Below are 17900 nucleotides of genomic sequence, written 5' to 3' on the forward strand. Positions count from 1 at the left end.
GTGAACTTGGGCTTTCTGCTTCATTCATTTTATAACCCAACCTGCTTGGTGATGTCATCTAAACAACCAGGTCCAACCCGGCCTCCTTCACAATAGCAGGAATTTAAAGGGGGGGGTCCCCTCACCCCTGGCAGGAACAAATGACACATCAGCCCAAGGCAGCGGGCTCGGGGAGTCGGAGAACAAAAAAAAAAAGAAAGCGGGGGGCATTTGGCTGAGCCCCCTGCAGCACCCCCGGGCCCCTCCGGGAGCTGCCTGCCCTCCCCTTGCCCCACCGCCCCACGCCCCCCCTGCTCCCCCCGCTTCCCCGGGTGACCCCCGCGAAAGGGCAGGGGGTGGCTGCTGCAGGCTGCAGGGGGGTCCTGGAGGGGGGCTAAGTCCCAAAGGCAAAATGAGTGAAAAAAACACCACACTTTTTAATTTTCTACTTTTTTTTTTTTTTTTTTTTCCACATCCAGGATTAAATCAGAATTAAACCTCCCAGATCCCTGTTTGCCAGGAGAGGGGGACACTGCCCTCCCCAGCAGTGGCTCTGGGGACACACAGGGACGTGGTGACAGCAGCGCTGCCTGTGGGCACGCAGGTGGATGCCTCGGCTTGGAGGGGGGACCTGGCCTCTGCCTCTGCTCCCCTGGTGGGTTTTGGGGGATGGATGTTCCGCAGACACGGGGCTTGTCACAACTGCTGGTGATTTCCTCTGCAGGACAGAGTCAGCGTCACACGGTCGCTGCTGGGGACAGGACCTGCAGGGAGAAACCCAGCCGTGCAGCGCGGTCACCAGCTCTCCAACCTGCTGCCCGAGCTGGAGGCTTCGGGCTGTGACATCGGGGGCCAGCCCCAGCTGCTTGCCGGGGCTCGGGGCACATGGCCGAGGGCAGGATTTGTGCCTCCAGCACCGTGCCTGGCACCAGGACGGGGGCAGATTTTTGCTGCTCTCTTCCTGGCAGCACCGAGAGAGCCCAGCCCCATCCCCGGCCCCCCAAACCGCAGGGATGCTCTTCGTGGTCAAGCAGAGAGGTGCCCCCACATCCCTGCCCTGAGACAAGGGAAAACTCCGGGCTCTTTTCCCTCTCCCCAGGGTCAGCTCCAGGCTGGTCCCTTCCTCCTGCAGGAGCTGCCCCTTCTCGGGGTCTCTGCAGGCTCTGCTCCCGGGGGGGGCTGGAGGGGGGCTGGGGCTCCTTGGGGGTCTGTGGTTTTCTGCTCCACAGCCCGGGCTACTGGGCACAGGCCACTTAGCAGGGAATCGTCTTTTCAGCTCCACGCGAATGGGAGCTGGAAGGAGAAGGTCTCGGTGGTTTTTCCATTGCGCCTGCCAGGTGGAGACAACTTGGGCTTTTTGGAGCGCAAAGTTGTACTTGGGCATTCGTCTGCGTGCAGGCAGATAAAGGCGATGGAGTTAGCGTTACAGCCGGCCCCGGGTGCCAGGTAACCGCGGGTGCAGGCACGGAGCAGAGAGGCCCCCTTCTTTCTTCCCGGGGCTCGGCACTCGCCCCCCGTGGCGGGGTGCCACGCAGCCTCTCCCAGGCGGCAGGAGGGATGCTCTGCAGCACTGCCCCGCTTCGGGGAAAAGCACAGAGGGAAGGGGAGCCGGGCTGTGGGGCTGGCAGGGTGCACGAGGTCCCAGGCTCCTGCCCGGATGCTGAGAGCAGCCTCAACCTCTCCCAGGGGAGCCCAAGGTGGGGAAGGAGCCAGGGCACAGGGCTGGGGGCACTGCAGGGGAGGAAGGGCTGCAAGCTGCTGGCTGCGAGCCCCCCTGCAGCCATGGGATGAGGGGATGCGGCCGGCTGCAGCTCTGCCAGCCCCGTGCCGGAGCATCCCAGCATGGCCATGAGTGCCACAGCACGGCCGGGTCCTGCCGCCACGCTCCGCCAGGCTTCCACCGGCGTGGTTTTCATTAGCGTGTTTTCTTTGTCACATCGCACACAGCCTCGGGTCCGGGGGGGGGGGCTGTTCTTTATAAATCCAATTAGTGTTGTTATTCAAATCACACTGCCTGCCCTGCCGAAACGCGCTGCAGTCAGAGACGTGGCGCACACAAAGCCTTGCTCTTAACCAGAACCAGACCGAATCCACCGGCGCGGCTTCACGGCAGCAAAAATCTCCTGGGGGGGGGAAAGGGATGGGTTGGAAGGGGTTAAAAGCAGGGAAACCTTTTGCTTTTGGGGATGGGGGCTTGAAAGCCTTTAACCCTTGAAGGGATGGTGCCTGTGCCATCCCGTGGCTGGGGGCTTCCCCTCAGCCTGACCGGGAGGGATGGAGACCTGGGGATCAGGTGTGAAGATGTGAAGGTGTGAAAATCCCCATGTGAGTGCTCTGCGTGTCACCTAATGTCCCCGTGTGGCAGCAGCTGGGTGTAAGGTGTCCCCATGCCACTCTGTCAAGCTCAGGTCTGAGCCACTCGCCCCTCTCCTGAGCATCTCCCAAGGCGCGAGGAGCCCCGCGCTGTGCGGAGCACTGCCCCTGGGCTGCAAGCGATGGAGACCCACAGAAAGCGGGGAGCTGCTTGCTGCGGGGCTGAAAATTAGGAAAAGCCACCGAGCGTCACCAGAGCGGGCTGCCTGCTGAGGTGGGAAGCAGGGGGTGCGGAGGATGGATGGAGAGGGATTCATGGAGTGGGACTGGTGCCAGCGTGATGCACGGCGGGGGGAGACAGTCACGGTGTCACCGCGCGTGGTGGCAGCATGGGTGTTTCTGCAGAGCCTCTGCCTGATCCCACGGGGGGGGCTGAGTGATGCTGGGGAGAGCTGGCTCCTGTAAAACCCCTCAGGATCTGCTCTGCCAAAGTGAGGGGCCAGGATTCACTCACGTCCCATGGGGTGACCCCTGATAGGGTTTAAAACATGACCGAGCTCTACCCACATGAAACGGCTTAAAATTAAGCCAGAAACGTGGACACCAGCCCCCAGGAACATCAGGAAGATGTGTGTCCGGGCTGTGCCCTGCACGCCGGGATGGAGCAGGCAAATTCTCCTCCGGCAGCACCCAGTGGCAGTGCCCAGGAGCAAGACGTGGGCTGGCAGCTGCCGAGAGAGCGCTACGGAGGGTCCAAGGTGATGTGACGGGAAATTCCATCAGCTCGCAGTTTTCTACAGGTTTTGCAGTCCCTCTCCGGGGGTCTGGAGCCTGCAGGCTCAGCAAGAAGCAGTTTCAAGGGGGAATTTTTCAGGCTCCGTGGACAGATTTCTGGGAAACCACCAGCCCCGAGGGCAGGGGCAGCCAGGGGCTGGGGTGTTTGGACGCCGGGAGCCTCCCCAGAGCAGGAGCCCCCGTGGGCTGCGGGTGCCTCTTCAGCCACCGGCCCGGGTCTCTGCGCCTGCAAAGCCGATGGCAGCTTTCGGCCTGTTTGAACATCCCCGGTGTTTATTTTGGATGCTTCTGCTGGATGAGGTATTACAGGAAACACTAAACGGTTTTACATTTTCCCCCCGTCTCCTTTGGGTGTAGGAGAAGGCTCTGGTCCAGGACACATGCGTGTCCAACATCCCCTCGTCCTGCCGCGGCGCCGTGATGGGGAGCTGCCCTGATGGAGCAGGAGGGGAAGGGGACACGCTGTCCCTTCCCTTCCCAAATCCCCCAGGGCAGCGAGGTCAAGGGGACAAGGGAAAGCCCTCTGCTGGTGCTGCCGTTTGGGGTTTGCCACCTTGAGGCACCCGGGATGCTCCAGCCACCTCCCGACTTCCTGGGTGTTTCTTCTCCCCAGGGCTGCGTGGGGATGGCTGTGCTCCAGGGCTGGAGTGGGAACACGACTTCTCAGACTTTAATTGAACATTAAAAAAATAAAAATAGGCAATTACGATGCACTGGTGAGTACACGCCGTGAGTCTCCCCCTGTGTCAGCCACGGAGGATGTGAATTGCATTGCCTCCAGCTGCCGGCAGCCCCGGCTCTGCAACTAATGTAGGAGAAGGTTGTTGGGATTTTCTGACCTCCATGCCATATTATCCTTTGTCCTCCATTTCCCAGATGACTGCCCTCAAAAAAAAAGGGGGTCTGGGAAAATTTCAGCTACAATAAGGCCCCAACATTAGCCTAATCCCAATGGTTTTGGCACTGAGCATCCCGTTGGGAAGAGCTGTTGCCCAGAGAGGTGATGGCCAGGAAAGGCCAGTGGTGGGTTGTCACTACCGTGCTTGTCCCCACAGAGGAGTAATGAGGCCAGAGGGAGCCAAGCCTCGTGCAGAGCCACCAGGGAGGTCCCCACAGACCACAGGGGGTACAGACACCCAGCCTGGCCCCCGATATTCCCCCCACTCCACCCCCATATCCCCGGGGCTCTGCCGTCAGCGCCGCGGGCACGTCGGGGCCAGGTTCTGGCTGGCCGTGGCTTGGCAGCACCTCCCACGCCTGGCTCGGAAGAAGCCCCGCAGCACTGGCTGCTTTCCCCTGCATGCCCCGAGCCGATTTCCAAGGAACTGCTGGGAATCCTGCTTGGCATCCGTCCTTTGGGGCAAAACCATGGGGCTTTTCCCAGAGCACGCCGGGCCGGGGTGGAGGTGGGCACGCGAGGGATGAGTGGAGCTGCATCCCTGCTGCTCTCGGGGTTGCGGCGGTCCTACTGGGGCTGTGGTCCCACTGCAGCCAATTTGGGGCTTTCTGTCCTCATTTTGGCAAGGGGCCTGAGTGTCTCGCATGGGGGGGGCTGAGGGCAGGAGCCAGCCCAGCCCTGTGGACGTGCGGGGCTCCACAGCCCCGACCTTCTGCAGCCAGGCAGAACAACAATGCGAGCCCGCGCGGACATAATGGCCAGGGTTTGCTTGAGATACAAAGGCGCAGGGCTTTCACATGAGGTAATACTGATAAGTTACGCTCTCATTCACCGCTCCGCCTGCCAGCCGGCAGCGAGGCCACCGTTCCCTGCTCGCCTTCGCCAGGACGTGCCCGGCCGCAGTGCCCCGCCGCTGCCTGGTGGGAGCGGAGCCGTGTCCCTGCCTGCGCCCCAGCACGCCAGGACCCGGAGATTTATTGTCTGAAATCACCCTGAGCATCCCTGAGAGGCTCCGTCCTGCCACTGGCTCTGGGGAAGGGGATGAAGGCAAACCAAGGGCTGGGTTTTGGAGGTGTTTGGCCATAGGTAAGCAGGGAGGATTGCTGAGGATAAGACTTGATGGCATCCAGGAGGCAAGGCCAGGAAACTCCAACCCTGCTGCTTCAACATCCAACCCCAGCATCCCTCCTCTTTCCCCGCTGTTCCCTTCAGCTCTTTCTCAGCTCTGCCCCTCCTGGCTGGGGTTAGGGTCTCTCTGGACAAACACAGCCAAAGCAGACCTGTCCCCTGCCCGGGGGGAGCTGCCGGCATTCCTGCAGGCGCTGCTTTGTCTGGAGATGGAGCTGGGAACCCACCAGTCCTGATCTTTGCTGGTGGATTTCCCAACCAGAGGTATGGAGGGCTCGGGAGAAGACTGGAGAAGCTGAAGGACAGGTGAGGCAAGACCACACTGGTTGTGACACCACTAGCAGATGGGTATCTATTAAGCAGAGAGATGTTTTTTAGCTTATTTATGACAATAAATCTGTCTCAGTTCCCTCTGTCCCCCTGGCTTGTGTCCTCAGGCCAAGTGCCCAGGCGGCTCCCTAGGGCCTGAGCAAAGCGATGAGGGTCCGACTGAACTCGGGTGCTGCTGCAGTCGAGGCATTTCCAAGGGTGCTCAGACACTCCAGCACAAACCCGTGGCCCCTCTGTGTCTGGGTGGGCTGCAGGAAGCAGACCGAGGTGCCCGAGGAACTGCTCGGCTCCCATCCAGCGTTCCCCTCCTTGAGTCAACCTGTCCCCTAGGCCAGTCACTCCTGATTAACGCTGAGGTAAACGAGCGCAGGGCGGGCCTTTGCTCCTCGATGAAACCACAAGCGGCAGAGGAGCCAAAGCCTTCGTAAGCTGATGAGCCACGCGGCGCGCTCGCCTCGGCCGAGGTGCCGCAACACGCTCCTGCCTCGAATCTTGGTAGCAGCCACCAGTAACTGCCCGGGGCAAGATGGTGAGATAATGCTGCGCTGTGGGAAAGCAAGCCGGGACACCGGGCTGGGCCTGCTGCTACAGGACCCCGGGGAATGAGAGCGCAGGGGAAAAATCTGCCCTTTAAGGAAGCCAGTGAGGCACCACGGAGGGTCGTGGGATGGCGGTGAGGTGAGTGCTCCTCTCTGCTTGATAGCCATGGACGGCAGATAAAGGATGGAAGCAGCCAGCCCTTCCCTGCGAGGGGCTGGGTCTGGGGACATCCTGGGCTGCAGCCACGTGTACGTGCCCTCGTTCGAAGTGCACAAAGGAAGGGCGCTGCCTGCCCTCAGTGCACCAGGGGGGTGGCACGCCTTTGCTGTCTCTCTCAGCTGCCTGGGCCAGTGATGGAGCAGAACTAAAGGGGCACAAGTGCAGGCTCTGCCCCACGGACCAGACCCATTTCCAGGCCCTACTGGCTCACAGCCCCTTGTGCAACAAGGGCACAGCTGGAGGCAGGAGGCGGGGACGATGGAGGCGTCCAGCCGCCAAGCCGTGTCCCTCTTGCCACATATGATATCACTGCGAAACCGCAGGCCCCCGCGCCGGCAGCGCTGCTGACAAACATCGAATGTCCCCGCTTCCTCCCCTCCTCCCCCTGGTCCTTCGTCTCCTGTGGAAGGAATGGGGCAGCTGGTGGTGCCACCTGGTGCAGCAGGGAGCCCGGCCAAGCTGCAGGCTTGGCTTTGTCCCCACGGGGGTGAAGAGGAGCAGAGACACGGCGTGACTCAGCGGCACGGAGGGGAGCTGCCTGCTCCCCCCTGGCTTCACAGCGAGGGGGGCAGCGGGGCTGGGGGCTCCTAGGTCCCCCCACCCCATCTCCCACTCATCCAAGTGGGCAAGCAGACCAAAGGGCCTGCCCTACACAGCTGGGGATGTGCTGCTGCCAGCCGTTAGCACAGCACATGGCAATCGTTTTGCTTTGGCAGCGGCCAGGAGAGCAGGAGGAAAGGGGAGAGCACTGAAAGGGGGATCCCCTATCACTGTGATCCCCCCGGGGCCAGCTCCAGCCAGGAACTACGTCTGCTCTCCAGCACCCGGGGGGACCAGCTGCTGCACACTGGTGGCTCCGCTCATGCAGAGGAGGGACACTCGCTTCCTCGCCATGCGACGGCTGCGTGCCCAGTATGGGGGCTTGCTGCCTCTCAGCTGTGCTGGGGCAGAGCTGAGTCTCTGGACCATCTGAGTGGGATGCTGCCTTTGCATCCCAGCATGAGGGGAGATGTGACTGTCCTACCGAAGGTGTGCCTTTGCCCACCGCCTGTGGTCCCCACAGCAAAAGCGCTCTGCTCTTGGGCAGCTCCCTTGACCAACTCAATGGCAGGACCCAGCGCAGTCTGTGGCTGCGTGGCTGCCGCGGGAGCTTCCCCTTGAGCAGCTCCATCTCGGCACTATCACCACGGCTTTGTGGGGCTACGAGCAGGGCCTTGGTGGTGGTGCTTGTCCAGGAGAAGTGGGACTGGCAGCCATGGGTTGTGCATCACATGTGGCCTCTACAGGGGACCAACGCCAGGTGCTGTAGACACCAGCCTGGTGTTGTCCCCTTCCCAAGTGAAGGAGCAGCATGGCCTGCTCAGACCAAGGCTCCTGCTGAAGAAAAGACAAAGCAGAGCCTTTCTGCATCAGCCCCTGCTTGCAGACATGCTTGAGGTCCCTTTGGACCACCCCTATGCTTGCTCTGAGGGGCTGCCCCAGGCAGACGGCTCAGACAGCGGGCACTGGGGGTGCCAGTCCTGCTCACAGAGGCTGGCTGCTCGCTCTCCAGTTTTTCAGCTGCCTGCAGTTCTCCAGCAAGCCCAGTGTGATTTTCAGGTAACAACAGGATGACCGAACCACCTATTCCCAGTCAGGGAGCCCCTGGATCTCCCTGATCCAGGTTCAGGTTGGAAACGAGGAGAAATTTGTTGTCAGAAAGAGGTTAGGTATTGGGACGGGCTGCACACAGAGGTGGTGGCGTCTGTTTGTGGGGGTGTTCAAGGAAAGGTGGGACGTGGTGCTCAGGGACATGGTTCAGTGTCATTGGTTCAGTGACATTGGTGGTAGGGGGACGGCTGGACCAGGTGATCTTGGATGTCTTCTCCAGCCTTAATGAGTCTATGACGAACGATTCTGTAATTAATGATTCTGCGATTAATGACTCTGTGATTAACGACTCTGTGAAGCAGACACCGGGCACTTTCGGGCCTCCACCGCCCTTCAGCCCAGCCCCACGGTGCCGCCGCCTCCACGACCCAGGCCGAGCTCCGGGCTCCGGACCCCGGGCCCCGCCACGGCCCCTCCTGAGGCCCCGTCCCCGTCCCCACCGAGGCGGGGAGCGGCCGCTTCGCTCGGCGAGGCCTTGTGAGCCGTGCCGCGGCCCGTAGGCCGCCTCCGACCCGGAAGAGGACGGCGGGGGGGGGGGGGGGGGGGGGCCCGGGGGGAGAGGTAGCCCGCGCGCCCCCCCCCCCCCCGGTGGCTCCGTGCGGGGCAGGGCCCGGGACCAGGCCCCTGCGGTCCCACGGGGGGGGTCCCGGCGGGGCTGCCCCGGCCGCAGAGCCCCCAGGAGCCCCCCGTTGGCGGTTTGGGAAGCCCCCCACTGCCCGGTTTTTGGGGAGCCGTGGGGAGAGGGTCAGCGGGAGGGGGGGGGGCACGGCCCCCGGGGGTCTCCCTTCACACAGCCGGCCTGGAGCCCCCCCGCTGCCCCTGTGGGTGAAGGCGGGGGGGGTGCACTCCTCGTCCGCCTCCTCCATCCCTCCGTGCCCTGGGTGACTGCCCTTGGAAAGCGAATAACCAAAGCGTGCTGTGCAGGGGGTGAACCCCCCCCTTTTTTCTGTCTATGCTCCATTTACGTGGCTAACCTTACAGAAATGGGGACGGAGGCGAGAGGCAGGTGTTTGCTCTTTCGTTGTAGATAAAGGTGGCAACCTCCTGTCCGCCCCAACCCGTGTTTGGAGAGCAGGCTCGCAGGCTTTTGTCAATGTTATCTGCTTCTGCTCAGCTGGCAGCTGACGAAGGTGACATTAAAAGGAGAGCCCGCTGTAGACCTCCCCGAGCGAGGGTTTTGTAATAGCAGGTCAGTCTGTTCGAAAAGTTTAGCTATTGGCCAGCACCAATGGAAAATCTTAGGAACAAGAAGCACAAACCACACAAAGAATTTTTCCTATTGATTCAGGGATTTTTAATTTTTGCTTTGTATTGTGAAGCCTGTTCACATCCGTGCCCAATTACTTCAGCAAATCTAGTTACAACACGCGCTGCTTCTCTGGAAGGGTCAGAGCAGGCACGGAGGAGGAGGCAGCTCCACAGCCCTTCATCTCCGCCAGGTGCCCCATGCCCAGGCAGTTCGTGTCCACAGGAGACTGCGTGGGGGCTCGTCCTCCGTGCAACTGCAGCAAAAGGGAGCTGAGAGCTGGCTGAGGGCGAAGAAAAATTCCACCGTGGTGGGAGCAGGGAGGGGAATATGAATTTCTCTTCTGCTGAACTCTGCATTCTGTCCTGCCAACACTCCTGTGCTCAGGGAAGCGAAGGAAGAAAGGTTTCATGGACAGTGTCCTTTAGTTTAGCTCTGAGCCCGGCGCCTTTCAGTTTTGGCATAGGAAAGGTGACGGTGCGGCCTCGAAGTTCTCACCGTAACAGCTGGGGTGAAATTCAGCTGTTCAGCTTCAAACGTGCTTTGAAGGGAAAAAGGCATTTTTATGGAGCCCTGCAGGAGACAGCAGCTGCCCTGGTGTACATTAACAATATATTTTATATTTCTCTTTGGTGAGAGATACAGCAGAAATCATTGATTTATCCCGTCCACGCTTATAATTCACCTTAATAGGAGCTGAGGACAATTTACCAGATTGTTTCACTCCAAAAGCTTAACAGTTAAAGCAGCTCAAAGAGGATTGAAAGCCTGATCTACTTAAGCTCCATACTCATGCTGCAAAGGTGGAGGGCATAACATCCCCCGCAGAAATGGGAGCTAGACGGAACGGGAGCCAGTGCATCTCTGTCACTAAGAATTAGGAGCTCTTGCAAGGTACTTAGTTGTGTGAGGGAGTTTATTTTACATCAGACACGGCAGGAACAAGTTTTTGGCTAGAAAGACAGGGTGAAATGGTCACTGTTGCTTTTCGGAGCACATGTTCTGTATAATCCACTAGAGTTCCTCACTGTGCAGGTGAGCTAACGAGTGACACTGATTTTTACCACAGCCTATAGGTACTTCAGCGAGGATGCAGTTATTTTCGAAGGCTTCAGGTTGGACACGACAAGGTTTTAGTTCTGATAACCTCAGCACTGGCGCATCTGGCAGTCATTCAGTTATTCCCTTAATTTATCTGGGCTGTTGGAAGGCAAGGATGGGAGGATTGAAGGCATCAGTTATATTTGGGGTGTCAGCACTGGGACAAAAGTCCCCCTTTTGTGTGGCTTGTGGGCAGCTATGGCTTACAGGCTGTGGTCGCTCGGTTACCAGCAGCGGTTTGGTACAGGGCAGGTGTTGGCCGCAGCATGAAACCCCGTCCCCCCAGCGGAGCAAACCCTGGGATTTCAGTGAAGGCCGACACATTCACTAAACGTTTGCCTCTTATAGCGTAGGCAATTAGTTGTCATTTTTTTCAAGAAAATGACCCTTCTTTTCCCCTGTCTTTGTTTGTAACTCTGAAGTCTGGCCCTCTGCTGCACTATGGATCCTCAGGGGCACGTGCGAAGCGCTTCTGCCCAAGGTGCCAAGGAAGGAGTAAGCAAGCCCGCCGTCCCGCAGAAGAACGCTTACGCTCGGCTCGTGCAGAAGCACCACAGCGGCCGATTCCGGTCCTACATGAATCACGTTGCGCAGAAGATGCAGCTGGAAGACGGCACCTGCAATGACCTCAGCTTGGACCTGGACCCACCCCTGAGGAGAGGACTGGCGAAGGATAACCTGGCCAGGAACGGGTTGAACGCGCACAGCTATTCACCAGGCAGAGCGCCTCACCTCGAACAGCCCGTGCCTGGGGGATTTGAGAATGAGAAATCCATCCTCAACAGATGTTCTCATAGAAAAAATGCCAACGCTAACCCAGAAGGAGACTTGGAGGCGGAGGAAGACTACCGCGTGCATCAGCATGGAGCTGCAGGTGACTTGTTAAACGTGAGCGAGGCCCCGGGTGGGAGAGCGTCGACCAGCCTGAGACACGGCGCAGCTCTGCAGAGGTCGTCTGGTTCTGACGAAAAGGACGAGGAGGACACGTGGAGGAAGAAACACAAGAAACGAGGCAGGTGTCCTGCCAGCACGGACCCAGCAGCTGGACACTTGGTGACTGAGCAGTCTGGTGGGGATGTGCTGGCAGCAAATGCCAGGAAAAGCAGTCACTTGTCTGCAGGCCACGTCCACGGTGAGTTCGATCTAATGACCTGCTTGGTCCATTTGCTGCAATTACCCTGGAATTGAATGTGGTGTTTTAGTCATGAGGGAGTTAACGCGAGCCAGTTGTGTTCTGTCCGAGTTAGTCAGCCCTTAGTTACCTGGGGGTGGCTTCGTCCTGCTTTACAAGTACGCCACGCTGCATGTGCAAATGTCTTCGTGTGGAGCCAGCTTGGCGCTGGCAGGGCCTGGTCCCCTGGCACAGGCTCTGTGAATGTGGCTGTGCTGCTTCCAGGGTCAGCGTGAGACTAGGAGAGCCCAATTTCTGTGGGGCAGAGTCCAAATTAATAAGGCTGCTGGATCTGAGCTGGCTCAAGGCGAAGTCACAGTTCCCTCTGCATCGCTTCGTTGGATCTGGAGTGCTGCTTAGCCTCTGTAGAGCGTCCGAGCCTGTCTAATACTCGGGCTGAGATGCCTGTATAATATCTAATCCCTGATACAGGGTGTTGACTCTAGTAAATTTTACTGTTAGTAACAAAGAGAATACATCTTGCAATAGCACAGCGAGTGCCTCTTAAATGCAACGGTCAGGGCAAAAAGCCAACTTACAGAGATAAAATAAAATTCCTTATTAAAAAATATCACAGCATTTACAGGCAGTTTAAATTTGATCTCCTGATGTAATGGGTTAAAGCTTCCTCTGAATGATATTTATGGTGAAATACTTGAAATAGCCTGATCTTATGAACTACTACTGGAGGAACTCATAAATGTCACTGCATTAAATTCTCTGTAACAAGTAGAAGAGATCAATTTCTCAGCTGGGTATGAGAGGGGCCTGAGGTCTATCACAACGTTTGGATTTGAAATCAAGTAAATGTTTAACTGAATCACTGGCAAATCTCTGCCCTATCAGTCAAGAGTGGCAAGTAATACGCTTTTTACAGGGCTTGCTGTGTATTTGGAGGCTGTGACAGCAGAATTATGTGCTAGATTATGTGCTAAAGTTGGTAAACTTTCACAAGTTCTTTCAAGGCGGATCATAATTAGACACTTAACACAAGCAGATTGCTAACGTTTATGGAAGAGCCTCATTTTTGGGAGGGTTTTTCTGGTATGTCTCACAGTAACAATTCTGTGCTCGTTACGCTGGCTGTTGTAAGGGACTCGACTGCCTTTTACCCTTCTGCGAACTAGTAGCTTCTGGAGAGTAAGGAAGAGCAGCTAACAGATTCCATGGTAATGTTAGTTAGGACCAGCTAGTTTGTCAGTGTGAGGTGCTGCACTTTACAGAAATGGAATTTGATGCTGTGCCAGCTAACTGCAGGGGTACAGCTGGCAGCCTGAGATGTGGACCCAGAGCTGTTCCAAATCAGGGCTGCTGTGGGGCTGGGCTGCCCTTCCCTCATCTTCTCTTCCCTCTGCTGGTTCAGGGAATCAAAGCCAGGAGAAAATAACCTGCTGGAAGAAAAGTAAACAGCTTCTCCTGTAAAGCTTGCATGCTGGTGGCACGGGCTGTCACTTCTGTGGGAAGGCGTGACCTGATGGCCCCTTGCCTGGAGTATCTCCCTAGTGGAAAGGGTCTGGGCACCTCTGTCCAGCTGCTGCACCGCTGCGGGAGCTGTGTTGCCATAGCCACGCTCGATAGACGGGCTACTTCCTGGAGACAGCCTTGCTTTAGGTGCTGCAGCTTTGAGAAGTGTCCTAAGGTTTTCTTGGTTCCTCATCCGAGTCGAGCCTGGCCCCTGGATCAGGTCCTCTTGGGCCCTCCTGGAGTAAATGCAGGGCTTGTGTCCAATGCATCGCCAGATGTTGAGGCACTAATCCTTGGTGAGGATTTTTGCAGGAATACATACATTGTAAATTTCACCAGCAACAAGGTTTTGTATTTTTAGTGTCCTTGCCATGCTGAAGGATCAAGGCAAACTTGTAAAACAGCGTTTTACACTCTGAAAGTTGGCCCAAATCACTAAGTGTATTCAACGTGACTCGTCTTTCATGGATTCATTCTGTTCAGAGCAAACTGTGGTGGTTTGTGCATTGTCTTCTGTGATTCTTTGAAGCTGTTTCTTTAATTTCTATCTTTCTGCCGTGGGAGAAGTGATGTTATCAACCCTTCCTACCCTTCCTGGAAAGTCCCTCCGGCATTAAGAAAACAAAAACACCTGTCTAAGGAGGAGAAGTGTGAAAAATACTTCAGTGGATCAGAAAGGCTACCCAGCACAAGCGGAGGAATCCCGGGTTTTAAGAAAATGTGTTTGTAAGAAGTCTGTTAAATGAGAAGCCTTACTGCTGAAACAATGAAAATGATAGCTGCCTATGTGGATTTTCATCTAAAATAAAAGTAGCCCGGCTCTCGGAAGTAAGCACCTGCAGTTCCCTCCTGCTTTCTCGGGAGCGAGGTTTACAACCCCTTTGAAAAGCAGCTGTTTAGAACCTTAGTGTGGAGACCTAGGGCAGACAGCGCTGGCCATCGTGTGTTTGACCTCCCAGGTGGAAAACTCACACTGCGGGGAAGATTATTGGGAAACTATTTGCTTAAGTGACACCCTTCCTTTTCTTCCCCTTGCACGCCTCCCAAGCCACCCTCCTGCGTAAGTTGAGACTGGTCACACTCCAGAACACTTGCAGGGGCATGAAAACAGTTTCCTGGGGAGGAAAGAAATGGGAAAAAAATAGATGTAATTTGATTCGGACAGATGTCTTTTCTGCTCAGTGTGAGTGTGTTTTAGTACTCTCCTTTAAGTGAAATAAAGGTTTAATGCAAGCGTTTAAGGAGAAGATCTCACACATCACAGTACCAGATTAATATTTTCCCACTTCAAAGCTCGTCTGTTTCTCTTGATGCCGATATAAGTCATATTCCTTTGCAGAGGCAGGTGTCTGGTTTGATCAGTTTAAATCAAGGCTTGTGAAACTCTGGGGGCAAGAATTGCTTCTGTCACAGCAGCGAGGCGTATCACCTTTTCAGTGGTGACATTTCCTCACAAATTAACTCTGCCGGGCTGTTGTAGGCTTACCAAAAGGCTCTTTGAGCTAATCTCAAAGCCAAGCATCTCTCTTTAGATTGCTTTGTTTCATTGTCCTCCTCTTAACAGCTCTTCAGCTCAGGTTTAGCCGTGGCCTAAAACTGAAAGCGCTAAAATTTAAGGAGGAGGAGGGCTGAAAAACCCCTTTGAGTGCTCTGTAGAAGGCTTCAGGCAGCGAGGAGCGGGTCTCTGTTGATGTTCCTTCAGTGGCCCAGCAGTTCCTGTGGCCCTGGGAGCAAGCAGCAAGGTTTGTGCAGCCCCAGCAAGCGCCACTGAGCCTGGAGCTCGCTGCCGGCGATGTCCCTAATTCCAACACCTCCTTGTCTTATGTGGGGGAAACCGCTGAGGTATAAACTGGTCAGAATTGCTCTCTGGCCCTTCCAAAGGGAGCTTGCCTTATTTACGCCCCCCCCTGGTACTTTTCTCTGCTCACCCAGAAGCGAAGCCCACGAGTGCCTCTGGAGGGCTGCTTTGCGGGAGGAGCTCATTTGAAATTGCACTTTGTTTTATTCCCTGTCGTGATTGCCGTGACTGTAAGGTCCCAAGCCCTGTCTTGGAGGACAGAAATAATTCCGCAGCAGGTAATTAGGAGGCCGACCACGGCAGTCCCTCCTGGCGCTGCAGACAGTGCCTGCTTTTACTGAGTGCTGCTCTGTCAGCCGCTTGCCCGGCCGTACTGACGTACCGCCCGTACAAAGGAATGAGTGCTGGCTGAAAAGGCTGACTTGGGAGCTCGGGCTTTGGGTGAACTTGAGGAGCAACATGCTTAAAACTCGAAAATAGCCCTGTCCTGGGGTGAGCTGTAATTAGCAAATGGAACCTGCCACTTACCAGCGAGGATGCTTCCTCACAGCAGGCTGAAACATCCTGTTACTCATGAGGCTGGTTCCTTCTGCACTGGGCCTGCTGTTTTTTCTTCAAATCATATTTTTTCCTCCACCTCGTCTGGCGCTCAGGAGGTTGTTTCCCAGCTGTGGAGCTGGGATGCAGGCTTAGAGAAGCATCATCTGGCTTTGTGCAGTTGTGTGTCCTCAGTGTCTGCTGCATAGCTCCTACTGCCGTGTGTGTGTGTGCGCGTATTTGTGTACGGGTCTCCTATAATTGCTGTAAGATGTTTCATTTCTCAGAGCTGCCTGAAAACAAAGCATACCAGAGGCTTTGTAAAAATCCCAAAATAACTTTGTGGGATGAAGCAAGAAATGCAGATCGAAGCAGCACACTAAAATGCATATGGGCATCCTTGCACCTCGCTTTCTTCTCTGTTCGGAGAAATTCAGGATCCGTCCTCTCTCCTATATGGCCAATTTATTTTTCCTTGGTTAAGAGACGTCTCTGCTGTGACAGCATGCCCCTTGCCTGTTCTCCTACCCGTGGGGCTTTCAGCAGAAAGTCCTGCTGAGCTCCCCCTGGCTTTGTAGTTTCTGAGCTTCTGTACCAAGAGCTAATCTTTGTTCTCCTTTTGGGGGGCTTTTCCACCTCTCCCTGCCCCGGCTCCCCGGCGTTGTGCAGAGATTTAACGGAGGTGGTCACCATCTGGGTTGCCCAAAGAGCTTGGAATTGGGAGCGCCAGGTTTGAACAACCCTCTGTGGTCCCTTGTCTGAAAGGTGGCGCAGCGGTGGAGCTCGCATTGGGTTCGCTGTATGGGATCAGCAGTCTCAGACTTGGCTGCGTATAGGCACAGATCGAGGCTCCTTTCTGCGTGGCTCCAACCTCTGCGAGCATAATTGCTGTGAAGCCTCCTGTTCTGAAGTTTCTTAAACCATAATGAAGCAGAAAATCAGTCTAAAACGTCACTTTAAATTATGGTGCTTATAGATTTTCATCTCTTGCAATTTCCCTGCTAGTTTTTTTCCCTAGATCTCCAATCCTTTAGGGCCTTTGGGTGTTAAAATTGCCCTAACAAAAAGTTCCCTGAACAGCACGTCTTTCTTGAAGTCCTCTGGGTTGTTTTCTGTTTTTTGATCAAAGGCTCTAAGGGTTTTCCCACTTCAATCCGGCATTAGTCATCAAAATCTCTTTTCAGACAGACCACTGCCTGATGTTTCTGCCATAAAAGGGCTTAAAACCCCGCTTTTCCTTGAGGACAGAAGGACTGACTCTGCAGCATCTGTCTGTCACATGCTGGTAGCTGGCATGGCTGCTAAGTGAAACTTTGTCTTGAATACCTGTGATGCATCACGTTACTGGTAAGTCGTTTAGAACAAGCTGTGTTTTAGTTGGGGCAGGAAGGCCGTGGTTGCTTTCTGAGTGCGTGCGCTCCTCGGCCTGTTTGCGAGGGAATGCTGCTGCTAGTCTGCTGGAAAAATCTAAAAACAATCCAACAAAAAACAAGATTCTGTGTAAAAGTGCCCTCCAAAGGTGTGTGCAGGATGGTCTTTGGGAACGCCGTCTCCCGACCATGCTCAATTTCAAAGGACGTCAGGAGCTGCAAGAGCTGAGCGGGGGGCGGCTTTGTTGGTGCTGAAAGCTGGGGTGAGACAGGATGCTGGTGCTCCTTTGAAGGCTGATCGCTTTGAAATAAGTTCAGATTTTTCAGATACACCGTCTCCATCTGTACCTGCAGCCATCCTTGGGCAGAAGACCCCCACCGACCGCCAGGTAGCCTCCTGCGGCTCCCCTCACGAAAAGCTTTGATGTGGCGGAGGCACCTTGCCCGTCTGTCAGCGTCAGCAGCCCCCGAGAGGGAACAGCCAGCTCCTGGGTCGCAGCATGCTTCGTCTGAGAGCGCAAGATTCCTGTGGCCCCTTCTGATTTACTGTTTGTCTGACGCTCGGCATTTATTTGCCCGGCTTGTGATATTTAACCAGCTTGGGCAGCTTCCACAGAGGAGTGTCTCTGGCAAGCAGGCTGGTGTTTAGCACCGTAGCTTGAAAAAAAAGCCACAGTTGTTGCTGTTGGATGGAGTTGTGTTTGTGGCTGCAGCCCTGACATTTGCAAGGTTCAGCATAGGTGAAGGAAATGCCTCGGAATGGCTTTCCTGAAGGCTTGATGGGCATAGCTGGTCAAGAAATGCCAGGCTTAATAAGATGCCAAAATCACAGGGCTTTTGTCTCGCCGTCATACGCTGCAGCACGATTTGTATTTGCCTTTGTTTCTCTGTAGGGGCCTTGAAGGAAAAACGATAGAAGGGAGACCTCCTTGCAAGGCAAATCTAAGATCGTTACTTTTTAGCGGCGAGTCTTCCAGTTCTTGCGTGGAGAAATTCAGTGCTCAAGAATGCTGCTATCTCCCTATCTGGCACCCGTGAAAGTGAGCCAGCGATGGAGCAAAGGCCACGGAATCAGCTCAATAAATGGAGAATGCTGGTTGCTGTGGAAATCTCTTAAATGCAGCTGATCTTGCCAAGTCTAATGTAGTGTTTAGGTGATGTTAATCATGGTAATAGGATACGGGAGGGAAGGGAAAGCTGGATTTACTGTATTGCCCCATCTGAGAAACACTTGAGAGATAGGATGCTCTTTTCTCTAATGGTTCAGCAACGTCATCGCGAACATAAATTTGGGCTGCTTTTGATAGGAAAAATGCTGCATTCCTGAAGCTTGTGCAACTGGTGTTTTTGGCTAACATCAG

The 17900-nt window shown here is 55.6% G+C and overlaps 1 protein-coding gene across 2 annotated transcripts in view; it reads left to right on the plus strand.

Moving 5' to 3' along the window:
- The first annotated feature begins 10625 nt into the window (after positions 1-10625).
- The window catches only part of DIS3L2 (DIS3 like 3'-5' exoribonuclease 2), a 187540-nt gene continuing 180265 nt past the window's right edge, over positions 10626-17900 (plus strand). Inside the window, exon 1 of one of the 2 annotated variants that reach the window (XM_035334655.1) lies at positions 10626-11331. In XM_035334655.1, coding sequence (XP_035190546.1) covers positions 10641-11331 — 691 coding nt within the window. In that variant the 5' untranslated portion in view covers positions 10626-10640. The remainder of the gene's footprint in view (positions 11332-17900) is intronic. The other variant, XM_035334656.1, reaches the window with a different exon arrangement.

This window comes from Oxyura jamaicensis, chromosome 9, assembly GCF_011077185.1.
Source record: "Oxyura jamaicensis isolate SHBP4307 breed ruddy duck chromosome 9, BPBGC_Ojam_1.0, whole genome shotgun sequence".
Classification (NCBI taxonomy): domain Eukaryota; kingdom Metazoa; phylum Chordata; class Aves; order Anseriformes; family Anatidae; genus Oxyura; species Oxyura jamaicensis.